Source organism: Micromys minutus, assembly GCF_963924665.1.
Source record: "Micromys minutus genome assembly, chromosome: 4".
Taxonomy (NCBI): Eukaryota; Metazoa; Chordata; class Mammalia; order Rodentia; family Muridae; genus Micromys; species Micromys minutus.
Genome location: NC_137973.1, coordinates 29947122 through 29971003, shown reverse-complemented (window position 1 = coordinate 29971003; position 23882 = coordinate 29947122). Strand labels below are relative to the sequence as shown.

The 23882-nt window shown below is 41.1% G+C and overlaps 1 protein-coding gene across 3 annotated transcripts in view; it reads right to left on the bottom strand.

Annotated features, from left to right (window-relative positions):
* The window catches only part of POGZ (pogo transposable element derived with ZNF domain), a 41828-nt gene that overhangs the window by 5974 nt on the left and 11972 nt on the right, over window positions 1-23882 (bottom strand). For 2 of the 3 annotated variants that reach the window (XR_013975023.1, XM_080916188.1), the window contains exons 2-12: window positions 20423-20547; window positions 18415-18573; window positions 14337-14512; window positions 13028-13136; window positions 11346-11636; window positions 11057-11266; window positions 6007-6113; window positions 4903-5240; window positions 3747-3901; window positions 1553-1653; window positions 962-1108 (exon numbers count right to left, since the gene is read on the bottom strand). Coding sequence is in view for 2 of the 3 variants with exons in the window: in XM_080916188.1 (XP_080772314.1) it covers window positions 962-1108; window positions 1553-1653; window positions 3747-3901; window positions 4903-5240; window positions 6007-6113; window positions 11057-11266; window positions 11346-11636; window positions 13028-13136; window positions 14337-14512; window positions 18415-18573; window positions 20423-20546 (1917 nt within the window). In the remaining variant the exon portion in view is untranslated. The remainder of the gene's footprint in view (window positions 1-961; window positions 1109-1552; window positions 1654-3746; window positions 3902-4902; window positions 5241-6006; window positions 6114-11056; window positions 11267-11345; window positions 11637-13027; window positions 13137-14336; window positions 14513-18414; window positions 18574-20422; window positions 20548-23882) is intronic. The other variant, XM_080916189.1, reaches the window with a different exon arrangement.

Here is a 23882-nt window from a genome sequence, read left to right as displayed (position 1 = left end):
TAAACCACACAGCAAAGCTGTCTTTAGTTTCTTTTCTAGTGCTGCTAGGAATACAAGCAAAGAGCCGAGGCCTTCCTTACGTTAGGCGAGCTCCCTATCACCGTCTTCCCAGTCACACCCTTCAGAGGTCACGTACAAGACAGTACTCCCTCTGTATTCTTGCTCCCTCCCTTTTCCAGGAGGTGGGATGTGGTGTGGAGAGCTGATACATCTCTATATCCAGCTGTTTCTGAGTCTGACAGGCAGTGCTTGTTTCAGGGGCCACTCTCGGTCCCTTGTCTAAGGCATTTCTACACCATAAATACGTATTATCCTAGCACTGTCTTGACTACATCCCCTTTCTTTTTAAAGATTTATTTATTTTATGTACACTGTAGCCCGGACTCCATCCCTTTTCTACACTTGAAAAGTCAATAACCACAAGCATCTCCTACCTGATTAAAGCCTTTGGTTAATCTTTTCCCCCTGCTCTAACTTTGACTTAGTTTACTTAGTGCTGGCGGTGTAAAATCTTGAATGCTCTTCCTAGCCTAGGAGAATACCCACAATCTATCCACACCTAGCTTCTAACAAGTAACTTGTACCCTACAACCTACTCTGAAAGCCTCTCACTTCCCAACACACCAAAGGCTTACCTTCTGTCTCAGGTATACAACTTTTTTATCCTACTTTATTCCCCGCTATTACTCATCCTTCAGCTCTGAATCAGCACTTCTTTCTGGATGCCCCTTCAGTTCCCAGAATAGACAGATGTTTCTATCTACCCCTATTAACAAAGCCCTCATAATGGTTTTTAACACTAAACCACTAACATCTAACTCAGTGCATAGCAAAAAAGAGAAACTGAATGATATTTGCTAAAATAATATTTTCTTTTCTACCAACATTATTTATCTATTTCAACCCTGACCTGAGGATCCAAAACCTCAAATGAAAATACAGGATTGCTTGTCCCTAATACCTGGTGCCTCATGTAGTGTTGCTGGAAGGCATTGCCATTTTTGAAGACTTTTAGGCAATATGGGCAGAGCAAATGCCGAGTATCTTCATGGATCATCCGAAAATGGACATCTACCTCCGAGTAGAGGGAGGAGCGATACTGACACACCTGAGTTATGCAAGAAGAAAAATAAAGGTAAGAGCGAACATCTGAAGCTATAAAAAGAGGTAACAACAAAGACACCAGGGAATATTCTTAAATGCGCAGGAATTATTGTTCTGGCTTTGCAATTGGGATCTATATAGATGATAAGTTTAGCTGTGATAGAAACAATGAAGGACAGCATAACTGAGAACCATATTCTCTAAGAAATAAAAGCATCCTCTATCCTGAGAGGAAGGCTTGGAGGACGGACTCTTAGTATATGCATAGTAGTCCCTGTCTGGGTGTTCTGGAAGTCCTAACTATACAAACTGTTATTGCTCTTCCCTGTCTCCTCAGGGTACCTAAATGGAAGGCGTACAGTAGGTATTTAGGAATATCCACCAGTGGATCCTTTATAATCAGTTTGAAAACAAAATGGCTAAAATGCTCTGAAGAAAAAGGCATTACCTGACAAACATAAGGCATCTCTCCAGGTTTGTGAGTGTCCTTCATGTGCTGGAGAAACAAGGGCTCGCTTTCAAAGGCCCACTCACAGATCTTGCACTTGGCTGGAAGAAGAAAAAGAACTGAGACATGCACTTGGATATAAGACCATACCTCTCAAGATCCACTAACACATCACACCTGTACACTGGTTCTGCTGTAACATTTGAGTTGCTGATGTCAACTAATATTCCTGTCTCCAACTCAGCCATTTAAAACAAAGCTCTAGTCTAGACTGTGAACTATTTGCACTTTAAACCAGTCATTCCCTCCTTGCTCCTAATTTGAGACCACACCCTCCTTCTGTCCATTTCCCATTTCTCACTTCTCTAAGTCATGCCCAGTGTTGTCACCATGCAGTGACCTACAACTGTCACCTCTATTGTGGCAGACAAGAACTTGGTAGAAACCCTCAGACTGACGATTATCAGATTCCATCAGATTCCAATCCATCTACAGCCTGGATCCCTCAGTGCTGAGGGAACTCTTTCAAAGATTTCCATTTATAAATAATTTATAAGTATCTACTGACTGACCATGAAGTACAAGGAAGAATTTGTTCTGAAAAGGCTGAAAAACACTAAGAGATGTTTGCTTCTTTGTTTTGTGACAAGGTCTTACTACATAGCCCTGTATGGCCTGGAACTCATATGTACAACAGATAACCTGGAACTCAGCAGCATTCTGCCCCCTGCCTCCCAAGGGCTGGTATTAATGCTGTGTCACCACACCCAGATGAACAGATGTTCTTACCCTGTTATAAATGCCACTTCTCTTTCTGTATGAACAGATTCAAGATAATTATACTCAGAAATTCACCAATTTGTCAAGATCGATTAAAAGGATACAATTCTAAATTTTTGGCAAAATTTTTAGTTAAAGTATGACTATCGAAAGAGCCATATTTACTTGCTTTCCTCGCTGATTTTTCAAGCTTCTGCAAATCTGGACATAATACACTTAAAGTTTTAAGCATTTATTATTAGACAATGGCCCACTCTCTGAATCTTTCTAGCTCCTTCCTATATTTAAAACTCTAAAAGTTTATCACCACTTTGTGTGAAACCTGGACACAGGTAAAACCTTTTCCCTTATAATTATCTTACCCATAACAGCTATCATATAAGACATATTTGCAATATTATCTTGTTTTGAGATAGGATCTTAATATGTAGACCAGGCTTGCCTTAATCTAAGAGGCCTTCCTACTTCCCCCTTCAAAGTGATGGGATTACAGGAATGAGCCTGTAAATCTAACATAAAATGTCTAATCTATACATCATAATTATATAAGCTCCTATACTTAAGATAATAATTTGCATTTTCAACAAAACTGGTAATTCTTTTAAGGACATTAGAAATATTCTGAATAAGAAGGGAGAGATGGCTCAGTGGTTAGAGTGTTTACTGCTTTTGCAAAGAACTGGAGTTCAGTTCCTAGAATCCACACTGGGCAGCTCACAAGCATCTTTAACTCTAGCTCCAGAGAAATCTGATACAAATAACACCCTGAAGCAGGGCAGAGATGGTGCATGCCTCTAATCACAGCATGGGGATGAAGGAGGAGAAATGACTGGGAGGCACAGGCAGGCAGATCTCTTGAGTTCCAACCCATCCTCATCTACAGAGGACAGCAAGGCCTACACAGAAAAAATGTCTTGAAAAACCACAAACAAACAAACAAACAAAAATGAAATCTGAACACTGGGCTCACATCTCAAAATGTCAACTCAATACAAATGTATGTTTCACCCAGCACTCAGGAGACAGAGGCAGGTGGATCTCTGTGAGTTTGAGGCAGCCTGGTCTATAGAGTGAGCCCAGAATAGCTAGGGCTACACAGAGAAACCCTGTGTCTAAAACAAACAAACAAACAAACAAACAGTGTATGTTTTAAGCAGACAACTTCCATCTGTTTGCCTGTTGTTTCTATTTTTTTTTTTAATCTGTAGCATTCTAGCCTACCACCTATTATTTCAAGGACAAGACTAATTTAATACCGAAGTACTTTAAAATCACGCTTGTTAGGAAATAGAGACACGCACTCCTCTAACACTATTATCTGGGCATAATGAGCCTCTGACAGTGCCATGCAGTGAGTGAAGAAAACAGAGATCCCATCCCTACCCTCCCCTGGAGTCTGAGTTTTCAAACTTACTAGTGGATTCATAGGGACTATGAACATTTTCCAAGTGGCACTGGAGCTGGAAGGGGGTGGAGAACTGGCGGTAACAGTGTTGGCAGATAGTATGACCATCCACCTCGCCATTCTGTTGATCCAGTTCTACGTGGTGCTTCATGTGGTTCATGAATCTGTAGCACAGAGAAAGTGGAGAAAACTAAGTCAGCAGTCTATGAGAAATATGAACAAACATGATTTGCTCCTCTCCTCCAACTTCCTCCATTTGGGAGAGTCTTTTTCTGAGCCCAGAAATACAATCCTTTACAAATTCTGTGCATGTATGTGTATCTGCATATAGGGTATGTGCTCATACATACAAGTGCTGAAGGAGGCCATAGCTGAAATTACAGACAATTGTGAGCCACATGTGAATGCTGGGACTTGAACTCAGCATCTATAAAAGCAGAATGCACTTTTAACTTCTGCACCCTCTCTCCAGTTCCATATTAATAGGTACTTTCTTCTTAAAATAATTTATTCTCACTTTATGTGCATTGGGGTTTTGCTTACATATATATCTACGCTTACATATATATTTCCATATCACCACCCACCCACCCACCCATCCATCCATCCATCCATTTACCCATCCATCCATCCATATCTATTTATGTGAGGGTGTGAGATTGGGGAGTTACAGACAGTTCTGAGCAGCCATGTGGGTGCTGGGAACTGAACCTGGGTACTCTGGAAGATCAAGTCGGTGTGCTCTTAACTGCTGAACCATCTGTCCAGCCCCCAGATAACAAGTTCTTAAAACTGAAAGGATGTTCTGTTCAAAGAAGACTGATGTTCCTTACTAAAACTTAAAGGTATCTCTTATTATCATAATGAAATAATTCAATAGTATTGCCCACTATAAACTCTAACAAGACTGTTGCAAGTCGGGTGGTAGTGGCAAATGCCTTTAGTCCCAGCATTCAGGAGAAGACAGAGATCTCTTGAGTTCAAGCCCAGCCAGGTCTACAGAGTGAGTTCCAGAACAGCCAGTGCTACACAGAGAAAACCATTTCAAAAAACCATAAAAAAGAAAGACTGCATCATAGTTAATATTTCCTAAAAGAAAAACTTCCTATGTAAAAAAACTGATGTACTTTTGTCCAGAGTAACCGCTAAGGCTGTTCTGGCTTACCGAATGTTGTTCTTTAGCCTTTTAGTACAATGAGGGCATCGGAAAGATGTGGCGACCTTAGGAAAGCTTGTGAGCTGGGCTGCTTTGCCCCCATCCCGTCCGTAGTAAAAATCATCGACTAGCATAATGAGCTTGGTCTGGACAGCATCTCCAGCATTCTCATTTGGCTCTGGTACTTTGGTAGGTGGTGAGAGAGCAGGAATTGGTGTAGAAGAGGGTGTGGAAGTAACAGGGGCTGTCCTCTCAGGGGATGAGGGCTTTGCTGCCGATGGGACACTGGGCTCTGCATCGAGGGACTTGCCTTTCTTTTGGTATTCAACCATTTCAGGGCAGCAGTACTGTAAAAGAAACAATACCATCATTCCATTTACCAGGCACATGGATGAGCTAAATCCATCATGTTACCAACAATGCCTTGGAATGCTTTGTTAAAGAAGATGATAAAGGACATGTTTTTGGACACTGGGATCTCACTTACGCTGTTCAGGCTTACCCACTAGGTTCAGAAAAATCCTTCTGCCTCAGCCTGCTGGACAGCTGGGACTGCAGACATTCACCAGCATGGCTGAGCTGCGTTAAGGTTGTCTTTCTTTTCAGTAGCCCTAGGGTTTGCATTTCTCCTTTCTCTGTCTACACAGCCTCAAGCACTACTTCTCTCACTACTCCCCTCCTGCCTTGTACTAGCATAACTTGACTCTGGGTTTTCTAGAGAAAGAAGTTCCAACTGCTCCATTTGGACTGATACCAGAAAAATTTAAGACTACAAATAAAGCAGGAACAAGGTAACAGGTTTTCATACTCTCAATGACAGTTAAAACCAAGCTGAAGGTATAAACATTGTGTAAAGTTTTACCTAACAAACTTGCTGATCTGTGAGATCAGATCTATCACATAAGACAGTAAGTGCTCAACCACCTATTGGTAGTCTTTAAATGCATTTTATCACAGCCCCAGTTCACAGTCCTGTTCTACAACAGAACAAAACATAGAACAGCTTTTACAAAAGTTTCCAAGCCAGTCTAAGCATCTGCTTTTCACAATCCCTGTATCAGAAGATAGAAAGGCCACTTAAACTGGACCCTCATCACGGGTGGTGTCACTTACACACATGTGACCTCTCAACGCCTCAGTGACACGGAACTGAGCATTACACCGTGGACATATTTTCCGTCCACCATCCTGGAGGTCAAACACTGGGATAGAAGAGGTCACTGGAAGAAGGGAAAAGAATGGGTAAGATTAGTAGAGCACACAGGGGGAGAGAAAGCCAAGAGTAAACAGCAAGCATCAGAGACCCCTGCGCGAGACAGTCCTTTACTGTTCTCATCTGGCAAGCTGAAGCCCAGAGGCCACCTCAGTAGTCAGCTTCTATTTTGACTCATGAGCTGGAAATGCCACACTCCCTTTTTTAAACCATCAACCCCAATTAGGTAAAGTTGTTTGATTCATCTACCATTTATGATTTTTTGGTTTGTTTTCAGAGAGCATCTTTGTGTAATCCAGGTTAACACTGAATTCATGATTAACCTGCCTCCACCCTCAAGTGCTGGGATAACAGGCATGTACCATGTGCTTGGCAGACACTTAAAAAAAAAAAAAAAAAAAAAAAACTGTAATGGGGCTGAGCACAGTGATGCATACCTGTAAAATTCAGTGCTTGGGAGAAGAAAAGAGGATCAAGTTCCAGGCCAGCTTGGTCTATGTATCTAGTTAGAGGATCTGAAGTTCCAGGACAGGGTGGTCTATGTGTTTAGTTAGAGGATCTAAAATTCCAGGTCAGCTTGGTCTAAATATCTGGTTACAGACCATCTGGCCTACAAAGGGAGACCACGTTTAAAAATAAAACAAAACTAATGCATCTAATTGTGACACTGTGATATACAGAAAGCAACATTGAGTATAACTAGCTTCAAGTCTATGCTTCAGGGGAGTAAGTACATTTAATTTCCAGAACTTGTCTCACCTTATAAAACAGAACTATTTTGGGGACAGTTTTATCTAAGACAGTGCCTCTTGTAGCTGTGAATTCCTGATCCTCCTGCCTACACATGCCAGGAACTAGGATTACAGATGTGTACTGCTATCCCTGGCCTTTCTGACCAAGTCTCCTTATGCAACCCAGGTTGGTCTGGACTTTAATGTTATCTCAAAGAGCCTAACAATGCCCTTAAAGTTCTCCATGTTATTTTGTGTCAAAAATACTTGCTATATATACAAGGAACATTATCCAGACAACAGGTACTATTTAGGAATATGCATGCATGTACAGATACATATGTGTACACAACACTGATGAGACAGGAGGCCAGGAGTTTGTAGAAGAGTAGGGAGGGATATGTGGGAAGATTTGGAGGGAGGAAAGGGGAAGAAGAAATATAATTATAGTCATAAAAATAAACATAAGCAATTTCTGGAAAGAAAAAAAATGACTTCCTTTCTAAGCCTAAGCAACGTACTATTGTGTGAACAGAACACATTTGTTTATTCATTCATGAGTGGATGGTGACTTAGGCTATGTCACCTTTTGCCTATAGTGACTGTCACGGCCATGAGCACAGGTTTCAGGTTTCTTCTGTTCTAGTTCCTGCTGTCAATTCTTTTCAATCTATGCTTAAAGGCAAAACTTCTAAAGCATATTAAAATTTTAAAAAAATGTTGGAGATCATACTGTTTTTTACAGTATCTGTACAGTGTTTGGTCCCTGCCAATAGTACACAGAATTCCACTTTTTCTATAACTTCACCTAAATGTCATTTAAATCTATTTTATGTGTGTGGTCAGAGAATGTATGGAAGTCAGTTCTGTCCTTCAGTGTGAGCCCCAGAGATCAAACTCAGGCTGTCAGGCTTGGCAGTAAGCAGCTTTGCATGCTGAGCCAGCTTACCCTACCGGACCCTTTTGTTATTTTTTAGCACAACTATGGGGGCTGGAAAGATGGCTCAGTTATTAAGAACTCTGGCTGCTCTTCCGAAAACCTGGTTTCTCAAGCATTCACATGGTGCTACACAAACATCTTTAACTCTAGTTTCAGGAGACCTGACACTCTTTTCTGGCTCATATGGGCACCGGGCATGCATATGATGCACAGACACATGTGAAGGCAAAACACCCAAACACAACAAATACGAAAAAAAAGCAAAAGCACAACAAAAAACAATTATAGCTTATTCTGAATTAGTCAACCTCAATCCACATATTTCAGGAAGAAAGAGTATAATCATTTGGCTAGATCAAGGCACTACTTTCTCATAATCTTAGATCTGAAGAGATCTTTTTCCTTAGTTACACACCATCTTTTTCAGTTAGCATACAAAGGAAGTTCATTGTGGCATTTTCATGCACACCCAGTCTTGGGTGATTCTCTACCCATATCTGTTCCTTTTCTTTACCTGCTTGCAGCCCCAGACCCCCGCTCTACTTCCTATCACATGGGTCTATTAATCTCTTCTCACCTCCCTGATCTCTACTCACCTCTCTTCCCCTACCATTTGCACCTTTGTGGTTTTCTGGCCTCTGCCTACACTTATTCATACATAAATGCACACTTATAAAAAAGTAGAAGTTAGGATCCACGAGAAAACATGCAATATTTGTCTTTCTGAGTTGATTTGGCTTGTGTAGATGGCTTCTTTGTTTTCTGAATAACTATTCTAATGGGTACTGATGGTAGTCCACCATCGTTTTAGTGTTTCCCTAAGGAGATTGATGCCTCTGGCCACGACCATCATTAGAGATCTGTCTCTCCACACTGCCATCTGCTGGGGATAACCAGGGATCACACACTGGGGAGGGTTCTATCTTGCTACTTCTCCATAAGCACTCTTTGCCTCATTTAAAGAAATTACTGTTGTTTTGGTTTTGATTTTTGAGATAAGGGTTATGTGACCTGGCTGTTCTGGAACTTACCTTGCATGTAGACCAGACTAGCCTCAATTTCAGAGATTTACCTGCCTCTGCCTCACAAGCACTGAAATTAAAAGCACAGACCACCACAACAAGCACAATAAAAACCCAGTATTTTGTGTGTTTACAAACATGCCACAGCAGATGTTTACAGGCCAATGGCTTACTCCATCATGTATATTCCAGAGATAGAACTCAAGTGGTCAGTTTGGTGGCAAACACCTTTACCTGCTAAGCCATCACAACTGCTTTGCCTCATCTTCAACTGGCGATGGTGGTGGGTTGTTGTTGCACAGTGCAGGAACTATCTATATATGAGTAGTGATTTCTTAGCACATTCTATTTGCCACCATCCCATTCTATAGGTTACTTTTTCATTGTGCTATTAGTGTTCTCTGATGCATGGAAGATTAACATTTCAAATTTAGCAATTTCTATTCTTGCCTGTGATTTTGGCATCCAAGAACTTGCTGTCAAATCTAATACTGTAACACTTTCTTCCTATGCTTTTTTCCTAGGAGTTCCAGTTTTGGTCAGTTGTTTTATGACTGGATATCACATGTGTACAGTAATCTTCATGCATTTACCTCCTGACTGCTAGATTACAAGTGTAAGCTGTGTATTGGTTATTTATTTTTAAGATGGGTTCTCAGCACTGCCTAGAGCCTTGATCATACTGAGAACACGCAATCCTTTTCTTGGTCTCACAGTAGCTAGGTCTATTTATGGGCATGTGTCAACTTTTTTCCTTTTTCTGTCTGTACGTGTTATATACATGTGTGTTATTATGCATGTGTGGCTATGCTTTCATGTGGAGGCCAGAGGTTAGTAACTTCAGGACCCTTCCTCTATCATGATCCAAATTATTTCTGAGACAGGGTCTTTAACTAAACCTCATAGTCACTGCACAGTTTTAGCTAGATTGACAGGCCAGTGAGCTCCATGACCCCATTGGTGCTGAAGTCCCCAATGACGTAAAGTCACATGGTGACATGCATGTGTCACCACACTGGCTTTTACTTGGCACAGGGGATCTAGGTCAGGTACTCATGCTTAAGACAGCAAGCACTTTACTGTGTAAGCTACCTCTCTTCATCCCCATCCTGAGTTGGCTGTATTTTTTTGTTTTGGATTCTGGCGATAGATTCTCACTGTGTAACCCAAGCTGGTCTCATACTCCCAAGCCCTTTCTTTCCCTTAGGCACCTGAGCGCTGAGATTACAGACATGCACTACTACATGCCAACTTCATGTCCAGCTCTCTACTGAGTTTTACAGCTTCTGTGTTTGCTTGGGTTTTGATTTACCTGGAGGTTTTTTATTTTATTGTTGAGACAGGTCTTCTCTATGTTGTCCTGGCAGGCCTATCCTCACTATATAGATCAGGTTGGCCTCAAACTCAGAGATACTGTCTCCTCATCCCAAGCACTGGGATTAAAGGCATTTGCCACTATATCTGGCTTTAATTTTTATATTGCATAGAAAGTAAGAATTTCAATTTTTTGTGACTATCTAGTTTTTTTCAATGTATTTAAAAAGATTCAATGTTTTTTATATAGTTGAAATGAAACCAAAAGAAAAATTTGAGGCACATAAAAAGTATATAAAATTCTAAATTCAGAGCCCATAAACAACTTTAGTTGAACAGAGTCCAACTTTCATTAACTTGCCTACTATCGGCAGCTGCTTGTATACAACGGCACCAGCATATGTACTTGGAACAGAGAACCTGTTTCCCACAAAGCCTAGAATATTCACAGAAAGTTACCAGTTCCTGTTCTGGACCCTCAAAAATCCTCATATTCATAGTCTCTATCTCCCTGAAAACCTCTTTAGCACATCTCAACTTTAAAAGCTCCCCCTACAGAGCCAGAGATGGCTCAGTGGCTAAGAGTACTGACTGCTCTTCCAGAGGTCCTCAGTTCAATTCCCAGCACCCATGTGGCAACTCACAACCATCTATAATTATAGTCCTATTAGATTCAATGTCTTCTTCTGATGTGAAGATGGACATGAAGACACACCCACATGCTTAAAATAAATACATCTTAAAAATAAATCACCCTAGAAAATCCACTGCTCCACGGACATCCTCCATCAACCTATCCATGTCACTAGCTGATCTGTAAAAACAAACTGAAGTGCCTGTACCCTGCTTTATTTCTCCATTTTACAACAGTTCCAGTGCGATAAATGCTTTATTTATCAATGTTTTCTGCATGACTGACTGGTGTTTCAGTCTCTCACATTACCTTTCATTGAAGACTCGGGTCCACTGGTTCTCTGAGCAGAACTGTTGTTGGACACCAGCACTGGCCCAGGACTCTGGCCCAGGGAAGGGACAGTGCTAAGAGTATTCACCAATTTGGCCACTTCGTTGCTATTTTCACCTGTAACCCCAGGTCGCTTCACAGTGACAAAGCTGGCAATGCTCACTGCAGGTGGAGAGGGGAAGGAGGGAGCTACATTGACCAAGTGAAAATCATCTGCTTCCCACCCACTACCCCATGCTGTTCTGCCGTCTCCTCGTCCACATCTCACCTAGTTTGGGATTCGAGGTCTGGTTGGACTGGCCTGGAGGCTGACCAGCTAGCTGCCCCAGTGAGGTTGGCTGTGTGGCAATGGGAGTAGTGGAGGTACTGGGGGTGGACTTGGTCTGCTGTGACTGTGACTGTGGGACAGTGCTTCGGATGGTGAGAGTAGCTGGGATGACGGTGGTAAAGGTGTTGGTGGTGGGCCTCACAGGCATTGTGGAGCCTGGCCTCACGGGGGTCATCTGAGAGAACACTTGTGGGACGCCAACTGTCGGCTTAACAAACTGTGTACCTGGGGCTTTTAAAAGAGAGACAAAAAAAGTCCCAAACCTTCATCAGTGAGCTCACCTATAAAATATTTTCTTGCCTTTCCTAGAAATACAAGAACAGGAAAAAGTTATTCCCTAAGCTGACTGAGTGACCAGGAGGTTACTAAGAGTAGTATCCATCTTAACATCTAAGAAAGCTGTAGCTGTCCACTGAACAAAGGATTATCCAAAGCTTTGGAAGCAGTAATTAGAAATTCCCAACAGCTCCTTTCAGATGCCTTCCACACTATCTTTTTTTACAGTAGCCTGTCCTCCATATTAGCAGTGGGAAAAGAATGGGTATGTGCAGACCAAAGGGCAGACTTAGTTCATAAAGTCTTTTTCCAGAATTCTATAAGAACTTTCCATTTTCTACTGTACACTCAAATATATACTAGAATGTCCCAAAGGTTAACCATTTTCTAGAATAACTGTAGACAATTCCAGTGAGAAATATTTAGGGAACATTAGAATGTAAGAGAAATCTGATTAGATTTATGCCCTAGAAAGCCCTGATGGCTCTGAAACAACAAAAGAAACAAAGAACTGCTTTAGAAAGCCAGCCACAGACGCCCTCACTGTCCTTGTATTTGAGTATGTGTATATATGTGTGGGGGGGTGGCATGCATACCACAGTGTGCAAGTGAAGTCAGAGTACACCATGTGGGAACTGGTTCTTTCTTTCCACCATGTGGCTTGGGGGGAAATTACAAAATTTTTTTGGTACTGGAAACTGACCCCAAGGCCTCAAGCAATGCTAAGAATGTACTCTGTTGCTGTCTACACCCCAATCCCAAGATTCTTTAAAATTCCATTATACCGTCACTGGTAATATCCTCAAAGCTTTTACTTAATTCATAACTAAAGTCCCCCCAACTTCTGCCTTAGTTTATTTCTTGAGACAAGACTTGCCCCTGAATTCATAGTAATCCTCCTGCTTCAACCTCCTGAATGTTGGATTCCAGGAGTGTGCCACCATATCTGGTGGTATATCCAAAACCAATGCTTTAAAATTAAAGTAGAATTCCATTTATAATCTTACCACCTGAGAGAGTAGATGTATACAGAACATAAGGTTGGTGAGTTTGCATTAGCAATATTCTTTCAGATAACAAACAATAGCTGACCTCATCAGCAGATATTGATAATAATCAAAGAAGACTTATTTTACCTCATGAAAGGTAGTGAAAAGTTAAATACAAAAATAAAATTACCACCTGGCCAAAAGTCTGAAAGACTTTTTAAAATTGGGCTTAAATTGTTAACATGGTATTTTAAAATTTTGTTTAATCTTGTTTAAATAAATGCTTCCAAATGACCTAGAATATTTCAAAACAATAAAAATGAGTATCTGGATGCCAGGTTATAAACATTTCCTTACCTGGGACCAGTGTAATTGGTCTAACTGTTTGGCCTTGCTGTACATTCAGCACAATCCCAACCTGATTCATTGCATTTTGTACGGGCCGAACATTCCTTACAGGGAATCCCTATATTAAAAAGAAAAGTAATCTTTAACATAGAGACCAACTAGCCAGACACTGACTACAATATGACTCTGACAGCCCCACAGTCTTACTTAGCAGCTCTCTCTAAACTTACAGCTTTCAAATGACTGAAGTAGAAAATTTTAGAAATTCTGGCATGCTAGGTTTTTGTGGGGTGTTTTTGTCATTTGTTTTTGCTTTGAGACAGGTCTTGCTATGTAGTCTAGGCTGCCTCCTAACTCCTGATTCTGCTGGCAAACATCTTTGGATTTGTTTTGTTGTATTTGTTGAGACAGGGTTTATATAGTCTAGGTTGGCCTTAAACTTGCTGTGGAACTCAGGCAAAACTTGAATTTATAATGATTTTCTGCTTCATTCTCCTAAGAGCTGGGGTTACAAGTATGCACCACCACACCCAGAGTGTGCAGCAAACTAACCAAAAACAACAAAACTATGCATCCATACACTGGTGCTTTGAAGGGGAAAACAATTACTAGTAGTATTTAATCTAGTGTTCCAACATATAAATAATCCTTTTTTATATATGTTGCTCTTAAAGTCCATTTCAAAGGTCAAACTCCTGATAAATACTAAGGCAGAGAGAAGCATGTGCCTTTAAATTCCACTCAGATTTGGGCTTTCAACTGACAACCAGTACACTGTATGGCAAAGCCTTCATTCTTATTTTATACATATATTCAAAAGTCAATGAATTCATCCTAGGAGACAGAAGAAACCCAGGCAAAAGGTATCCCTTGCAAGGCAAATGTGAAGGCTTCAACTCTTCTTTTTAAGGTTTATTTTATGTGTCTGAGTGCTTTCCCTGCACTGTATGTGTATGTACACCACAGGGATGCCTGGTGGCTATGGAGGTCAAAAGGCATCAATCAGTCCTTGAAAGTGACGTCACAGACACAGCTGTGAGCTCACATGGGGTAAGCCATCTTTCCAACCCTGAATGAAGCTTTGCTAATTCTAACTTTCCCAATGATGATTTCTGCTCAGACTTTAACCAACTCAACAGCCCTCTCAAGGGTATGAACAGGAAATGTCATGTAGCCATGATGGACATTCCAAAAGGCAGAATTCTGTGAAACAGTGCAGAGCTCTAACAATGATGACCTTGTCCAAGGCAGAGCCTCTGAAGACTCCAAGTCTATCTCCCACTAGAATTCAAAGCCTAGAAGTCAAAGTCCCACTCACCTGGGTAGTAATGAAGATAGGCTGTGAGGCCACAGGGGAGCTAGTCACATGATTGGCATTCTGCATGACCTGGACAGGTCTCAATACTGGTTGAGTAACCATTGTTCCCAGACCCGGTGCTGGATTTTGGGTCAGGATGAGTGGCTGTCCACCTTGCTGGACCAAAGTATTACCAGCTAAAGGGCAAAAGGCAGGCAAAACAAAGGAAAACAGAACAAGAATGAGATGTTAGAAACACTGTTGAACTTGTATTCATAAGAAACATTATTATCTCAGTTAAGAAACAGTGTCTCAAATAACAAAATTATTTAACTGCTACTACTCACATCAGGTTTAATGTCACCACTCACTACAACATAAGCTTCACCCAACTCTACACCTGACAGAACACAAGTGGGTCAGGGCAGTTCACTAACCCGCCCGTGCCTTACCTAAGGTTGAGAGGCACCAGTTCCTGTCTTCACACTAATGAGTTCAGTTACCACACACTTCTCCCCAATCAGCAGAGCCAAAAAGGTAAGACTTTCCATATTTTAAGTAAAATCCTTTTGTAAGAAGGTATTTGTTGTTGGCTAATCCCCTTTTAAACTTTTCTGTATTTACATTTACTTATAAATGTGTATGTGTGAGTGTGCGAGGCAGCTCTCAGGTTCTCAAGCTCAGGAGTAGGTGCCCTTTTACTCACTCACGGAACCACCTCACTGGCCCTAAACTGCTTTGTTGTTGTTTCAGAAAGGTTCTCATTCCATTTGATCCAAAATAACAGGAGACATTCTTCTATAGAAACTACCAATTGTGGTGGTTTGGGTGAGAATGGCTCCTATAAGCTGTTATGTTTGAATGCTTGGGCCACAGTTAATGGAACACTTGGAGAAGGAATGGGCTGTGTGGCCTTGTTGGAGGAGATGTTTTCTGAGACAGCCTTGTTATAGCCCAGGCTGGCTCCAAACCTAACCAATACTAAACCCACCTTCCTAAGTACAGGTTGTATATGCACATTTATATCCAGTGCTCACTGTAGCTCTGTAGAAGTGAAATCTCAATGTATCTTTTTATAATCTATTGTTAACATGTTAACCTAATAATGGTTATCAAAGGTGTTACAAAAGTCTGGAAATGTAGCACAGTCGCAGAGTGCTTGCAGCATACATGAGACCTTTGTTTCAAACCCCAGCATTGCACAAGCCAGGTTTATAGTGCATGCCTGTGATCCTGAAGTCAGGAGGGTAAGCATTTCAAGGCCATCCCTGTTGCTATAGCAAGTTTAAAGCCAACTTTGAAAACAGGCCAAGGCTCAAAAACAAAACAAAAAAATGTGTGCATGTATATACACATATAAATCTAGCACTTAAGAGATAGAGGCATTAAGATCAGAAAACCAAGGCCAGCCTCAGCAAAATAGCAAGTTCAAGGCTCACCTGAGCTATATAAAACAACATAGAAGGCTAGAGAAGAGAGTTGGCTCAACAGTTGGGGTTAGGGTTAAGGTTAGTTAGGAGCATTTGTTGCTCTTGTAGAAGATATGGGTTCAATTCCTGTTGCAACCATCTGTAACTCCTGTTTACCCTCTTCTGACTTACAATGACTCCAGGCACAATAGAGTGTACAGACATATATATGTTCAGGCAATATACTAATATGCATAAAATAAACTAATTAAATTAAAAAGCAAAACAGCCAGGCATGGGAGCACACATTTTTATTCCCAGTATCTGGAAGGCAGAGGCAGATAAATCTCAGTGAGTTCCAGACCATTCTAGTTTACAGAGTGAGTTCTTAAGCAGAGTTACATGGTAAGACCCTATATAAAACAAACAATAAAACAATCAAAGTAATAAGTAATTATTAAAGTGATAAAAAATTCACTACATATTACAAGATAAATAAAAGTAGGGGAAATATGGTCTGTATGATTCTATTTTTGTACAAAGACATCACCACACAAAAGTACAGAAAAGACTATTTGCATAAATGAAGAATAATAGTCATTCCACGTGATAAGACAGTTAATCCTAGATTTTCTCTATTTTTCCTCTCTCCTACTCTAAAGTTCTTTAAGACAGGTCTTACAGACTGGCTTTGAACTCACAACCCTGAGTACTATGATCACAGGCATGTACTGTCACACCTTACCCTGTTTCTAGCATTTTCTATAATGCATGTATTTGTAGTTTGTGTATGCATGTGAATGTATATTTGCATGCTGGTAGGGGCAGTGACTAGCCTCAGGTGCTGTCTGCCTCATCTGGCTTTGGTTTTAGACAAGGTCTTTCACTAGTCTGGAGCTGGATGAGAAGGCTGGACAGTGAACCCCAAAGATCCACTTCTTTCCATCTCCTTGGTACCCAGGACTTTACATGGGTCCTGGGAATCTAACTTAAATCCTTGTGCTTATGTGGCAAGCACTTTAATGAATAAGCCATTGTTCTAGCCCCTGCTCTTTTCTACAACAGGGTCCCATGAAGCTCAGGCTGGTTTCAAATTCACTATGTAGCCAAGGATGCCCTTTAACTTCTGATGTTCCTGCCCACTTGTGGAGTGCTAGAACTACATGGATGTGCTACACACCAGTTCGTGTGGTGGTGGAGACCTAACCCAGGGCTTTGTGCATTATATGCATACATTCTAACTGAACTACAATTCCAGTCCCACATATTATTCTTAAAACAATTAAATTTATTTCTAAAGGAAAGAAAACCCCCCTTTTGACAGACAAAGCAGAAAGAGCCAAGTTTAGGATCAACCTAGGCAGTTTAGCTTGATTCTACTTCAAAACAAACACTTAAAAGGGGGCTGGAAATTAGAGCATAGTTCAGTGTCCGTTTACCTCAGCATGAGTGAGGCCTTACAGTCAGTTCCCAGTGTGTACGTGCAGGGGGTGGGGATGATACACAGCATAACAAAGACAATGGTGTTCATTCAGTTTCTAATAACAGAGAGAGAGAGAGAGAGAGAGAGAGAGAGAGAGAGAGAGAGAGAGAGAGGAGAGAGAAATCTACCCCCCAAAACCAACCAAACAAAAAAACCACTAAGCACATGGTGGGAGATGCCTTTTTCACATTCAGGAGGCAAAGGCAGGTGGATCTCTGCAGTTCTAAAAACAGCCTGGTCTATATACCAAGTTCCAGGTCATGCAGAGCTACATAGAAAGACCTGATCTCAAAAAAGCAACAATTAAATAAAGTTCTTTACACATACAATAAGTCTATGAAAGTATCTACTGCTATGAATCCTAAAATGAAAACCATCAGGAATCATCTTCAGTGTGTGCAAAGTTATTGATCATGGAATAGAAGTTAAGAATTGGTGGCAGAGGTAGAGATCAAGAGTTCAAGGCTAGGGCTAGACAGATGGCTCAGTAGTTTAAAGAACTCAGGCAGCTCACAACCATCTATAATTCCAGTCCTCAGAAGGCATTAGACAAGTAAGTGGCACATAAGACATATATGCAGGCAAAGCACCTATACACATAATATTAAAAAAGAAAAAAAAAAAAAAAAAAGAAGGATGGAGTAGTAACTGGCCAGCCTGGGCTATATGAGACCCTGTTTTAAAACATCAAACTAACTACAGTTTCTCTGATCAAGAAAATGCCCTGAGATGCTATTCTTTCACCATTTCATTTTAGCAGAAACAACTTTCTCTTTAATACCAATGTGCCAACAACCAATAAATCACTCACAGCAAATAAACAACACAAAGCTGTCTGGAAAACCCTTACCAAATGAACAGCACTCCTCTGAATTAAGGGGGGGGGGGAGTGTGTGTGTGTGTGTGTGTGTGTGTGTGTGTGTGTGTGTGTGTGTGTGTGTGTGTGTATGTAGCCCCCTCTAGAACAGTTAGTAATGTTGAGTTCATCTTCCAGAAATTATGAGCAACAAGAATCTGCTGACCTTACTCAATCTAGCACTGACTGGAGAAACAGTGTCACCTGCAGGGCTCCTCCTTTCACAGAAAACAGTTCCTAAAGACACCTCAGCTAGCACAGCTGTGGGACTTCCCGGGATGGTTAGCTGCAAGGTCATTTTTCTTCTCTCATGCCTCTATCCCAGAATGCTTTCCCAATAATCCCACTTACCATTGTTGTTGGCAATTAGTGTGACAAGAGTCTTCTTTGTACTGTCGCTGTTCTGTGCCCCACTGTTACTAACAGTAGTGGATGTAGAGAGGTGCCCAGCAACAGAAGCATGGGCAGCAATGGGCACTGGAGCTGAGACTGGCTGCTGGCTCACAGAAACTGTGGGGAAGGGAAGGCATAGTCACTTGGAGACAGGGACAGGTGACACTAAAGGATTCTGCTTCCACTCATTCCTTTGTGTTGACAGCCCCCCCCCCTGAAAATTTCTTACTTCATTCAAAATTCCAACTGTTGATATGACTTCTCCTCCTAATGGACTCTATGACTACCACTTAGAAACAATCTCTTTGGTCTTGGTGTCTTCTCCTGTTGCTCTGCTTACTACCCTGACAAATTCAACTTAAAGGAGAATGGGCTTATTTGAGTCACAATTTCAGATTTCAGTCCATCATTGTGGGACAATCTCAAGGCTACAAGAGCTTGAAGCTGCTCACTACATGACACTACATCAAGAACAAATAACATGAGTGAATGCATGCATGCTAGTGCTCAGCTTACCCCACCCCCACACAGTTCAGAATCTCCTTCCTAGGGCAGGGTGATGTCCACAATAGATAAGACTTCTGACATCAATGAAATATAACTAAGATAATCATCCACAGACATGTCCAAGGCCAATCTAAGCTAGCCTCTGGTGACAAGTAAAACTAACCATCATGCAGTCTGTCTTACATTTCCTGGTTAATTACGTCACTGAAGGGCTGAGAGATGGATTAATGGTTGGTTCCATCTTTTTTGATGGATCAATAGGGAGTACTGCCTTCCAGAGGACCCAGGTTCAATTCCCAGCACACACATGACAGCTACAACTGACTGTAACTTCATTCCAGGGGCACAGTGCTACCTTGTGGCCACCGTCTGCACACCATGTTGCATGTGGTGCAGACATACATGCAGGCAAAACAGCCATGACTGTTTGTCTGTTTGTTTGCCAACAGTCAGGTCACTAACCTCTGAGGCAGGACTCAAATGTTTTGCTTTCTACAGCACTAGTGTATCTTTAGGACTCCCAGATTTACTATCACCATAATAAATTTACTAGAATTTATAGTCCTTCATGATAAGCCACCTGTAAAATCTATACTGTGTCCTTCCTCAACCTAAATCAAAGCTTTCTTTAGGTCTCAAAGAAAGACAAAAAAAAAAAAAAAAAAAAAAAAAAAAAAAAAACAGCAACTGGTATAACTTAGGAGAAAACTCTTACTTTGTGAATTATAAAATAAAAGGTAACAAATCTTAATTACAAACTGGCCACTAAGACACAAAACAATTTTCTCTTAGCTCATAAAGGAAGCCAAATTCAAGGAAAACAAAAAGTACACTGACTAGGCACACAGACCAGCTCTGACACACACTGCTTAGCATCAGTTAATCCAATCTTTTAATGTTTAAGTGAATTAAACAGTATTTTACAAACTTTGCGAAGCAGCAGATACGCAAATGCTACAGCATGGAAAAGAGGGTAATACTAACGCCATAAAAAGGCAGCCCTATATATTCACCCCCACACACACACACAGAGGAGGGGAGATTGAGGGAGGCCCGAGCATGCTCAGGGTCTCACTCTATAGCCCCTATTTGGCCTAGAACTCAGCACTCTGTTTTAGCCTCCTTAGAGTTAGAATGATTAGATATGAGCCACAATGGCTCTCTGGTTTCTGTTTTTGAGACAAGGTCTCACGTATCACAGGCTAGTTTCAAACCCTGTTGTATAACTGAAAATGACCTTATGTTTGTGACTTTCCTGCCTCCACCTCCACTGCTTAGATTCTAGGTATGTCCCTCCATCCCTAGCTTATGTGGTGCTGGAGACAGAGCCTAGGCAAACATTATATAACTGAACATCGCCCCAATCCCTCTCTGTATTCTTAAATTCTTTGTAACACACATTCTTCATAATTCAATAAAATTAATGTAAACAACCTAAGAACAAAGGCGCTTTAGTTACCAGGAGTAGTTTTATCCACTGAATTGTAATCTTCAACTACAGAGTCCTCAATGACATCACTGATTTTCTGCCATGGCTCCAATTCTTCCTCCTCACATTCCATAAACAGGTCGGTGTCCGCCATACTACAAGAAAAATAAAGTTAGTAAGACAGTGACCTAGAATTGGAGAAATAGTTTTATACAAATTATGAAATATTTGTTTGAAAAGGGATCTCATTCTGTAAAATAGAATGGCCTGGCACTTACTATGGTTTCCAACTCGTGGTAATCATTCTGCCCCAACTTGCCAATTGCTGGGACATATGAGCCACTATATTCAGCTGCAATCATTCTTGAAAATTAATCCTTTCCATGGCAAACACTTGAATAATTGGGCTATAAAAGTTGAAGGTGTAATACTAAGAGGGTCAGGGTGAAGTCTATGGAAAGCCACAAGGGAAATCCCTAACATCAACTTCTGGCCACATACACAATCACACACACACACACACACACACACACACAATCTCACAATCACACATACAATCTCACACACAATCACACATACATTCTCACACACACACAATCACACACACATACAATCTCACACACAATCACACATACGATCACACACAATCACACATACAATCTCACACAACCACACATACAATCTCACACACACAATCACACATATAGTCTCACACACAATCATACACACACAACCACACATACAATCTCTCTCACACATACACACAATCTTACATACATACTCATACATCACATATTCTCACTCACACACATATTTACACACATTTTGTTGGAAAATTCCACAATGAAGCCTAAGACTACAAGAGCTAATTTTATAATACCTCTAATAATGCATTCTGTACAGTGCTAACCAGCATGTGCAATGGTCTCCAGCATACATACAAATTAAAACTGTTAAGATACTATTTAGTGAATGTGATGTTTAGGGTATTTTGTTGGTGTTGTTTTGTTTTTGAGATAAGAGTTTCACTACGTAGCTTCTGGAAACCGATTGGTAGACCATGCTGGCCTTGGACTCAGAGAAATATAACAATTTCTGCTTCCCAAGTTCATGTCTGACTTGGTTGTTACTTTGTTCTGGTTTTTCTGAGACACACTCTACGTAGCCCTGGATGTCCTAAAACTCACTATGTACAACCAGCCTGCCTGTGAACTCAAGAGTCTACTGCTTCTGCCTCCTAGGTTGCTGGGGATAAAGGCGCTCCCCTTTCCCAAACTGTGATGTCACAGCTTTATTGTTAATACAATGTACAATCATGAGAAGAGTCTCAGTGAGGGACTGCCTATATTGGGTTGGCCTATGTATATGTCCTGGGAAGCTTTATTTTTCTATTTCTTTTTATGTATAAGAGTGCTTTTACCTGCCTGTATTGCTACAGGATATTTAATTATTGTACATAGAAAACCTAATTGTTAGCAAAATATAAAAACTTCAATAGATACTGTGTTTGTCAGATGCAGTTACACATATCCTATAGTGATGCAATTTCTAAAAAAACCTCCATAGATAAGAACACTGAAGAATGCAAAGTCCCTGCCTATTTTAAGGCTGGTTTCTTGGGAGAGATCTTGTGGTCTTTGCTCTGTGATCTGAGGCAAAGTCAGCTGCATGGCCTTGAGCTACCCCACCAAGACAAGAAGTGGTTTGGCCCTTACTACGGCTTGCTGGTGACACGGTTCTGCCTGCCAAGGGAGTAGGGGAGAAACTAGATACTTCTTTTAAAAGAAGTATCAGTTGGACCTTTGATAGAGCTCTCTTGCCTACCCTCCTTCCCTTCTCCCTTTCTTCTTTACACCCCATCCTCCCCCTCCCCTTTCTAGGCTTAGAAGAGTCTTTAGGGAAAGAGCTCCAAGGTAAGAGATAAGGACTTCCTCTTTAGGCTTGCAGGAATTGAGAGAAGCAGCCTCAGGCCACTGGTAAAACAGTATTCTAGGAAAGAAAGCTAAGGAGCCTCTAGGGTTTGAAGAGCTCAAGAGAAAGGTAGATTAGACTAGTTAGGTACAATGAGATAGATAAAGACTTCTAAAGAGCTAGTAGTTTAGTTGTGGATTCAGACTAGTAAACAGATATTTTGTATATAGTTCAGAAAACAAAAAGTTACCACACTGAACTAGCAGGTTTTAAACTCAGTTTATGCCTCCTGTTTCTTTACTGGTTTAAATATTAGATAACTTAAATGGTTACATGTATGTCTATGTATCACTGTGTGCCTTAAGCCCTTGGAGACCAGAAGGAGGTGTCAGATGCCACTAGCATTAGAGTTATAGATTGTTATGAGCTTCCATGTGGGTGCTGGAAATTGAACCCCAGACCTCTGGAAGAACAGCCAGTGAGCCATCTTTTTAACCACTGAGCCATCTCTCCAGCCCCTGGGACTGTCTTAATTAAATTAACTGATATGGAAGGACCCAGATCTCTATGGGTGTCACCATTTCCGAAACAAGGAGTGTTAAACTGTATAAACTGAGAAAACCTGAGCTGACAGACAGCAGTTAAGAGTTAGGGTTCTTCCAGGACCAGTTCAATTCCCAGCACCTACATGGCAGCTTACAGCTGTCTGTAACTCCTGTTCCAGTGGGTCTGGCACCCTCGCATAGACATACACGCAGGCAAACATCAATGTCACAGTTTGACTATGCTTGGCCAAGGGAGTGACACTATTTAGAGGTGTGGCCTTGTTGGAGTAGGTGTGTCACTGTGGGTGTGGGCTTAAGACCCTCACCCTAGCTGCCTGGCACTCAGTCTTCCACTAGCAGCCTTCAAATGAAGATGTAAAACTCTCAGCTACTCCTGCCTGGATGCTGCTATGCTCTTGCCTTGATGATAACAGACTGAAACTCTGAACCTGTAAGCCAGCCCCAATTAAATGTTGTCTTTTATAAGACTTGCCTTGGTCATGGTGTCATAGGGTTCACAGCAGTAAAACCCTAACTAAGACAATCAATGCACATAAAAATAAATATATGTTAAAAAAAGAAGAAGAAAACTGATCTGAGCACAAGCAAGAAGGTTAGCATGTATGTATCTATTTTCTGTTCTTGACTATGGAAATGATCTGTTTTAAGTTCCTGACTGACCTCTCTGCAATGATACCCTATAACCTGGAATTGTATAGGCTGAAATAAACTCTTTTCACCTAAATATATTTTTAAGATTTACTTCTTGCTTGCATCAGCACCATGTGTGTTTGGTGCCCAAAGAGGTCAGAAGAAACTCAGGTTCCCTGGAACTGGCGTTATGGATGAGTGAACCTGAGTGCTGGGAACCAAATAAATTCAAGTCCGCTCCAAGAGCAGCAAGTGATCTAACAACTGAGCCACTCTCCAGCCCCTATGGAAAGTGCTTTATGTCCAAATATTTTTATCACAATAGCAGAAAGGAAGCTTGCTATGATTTCTGATTTTTCTTTAAACTTTGCATATAAGTAAGG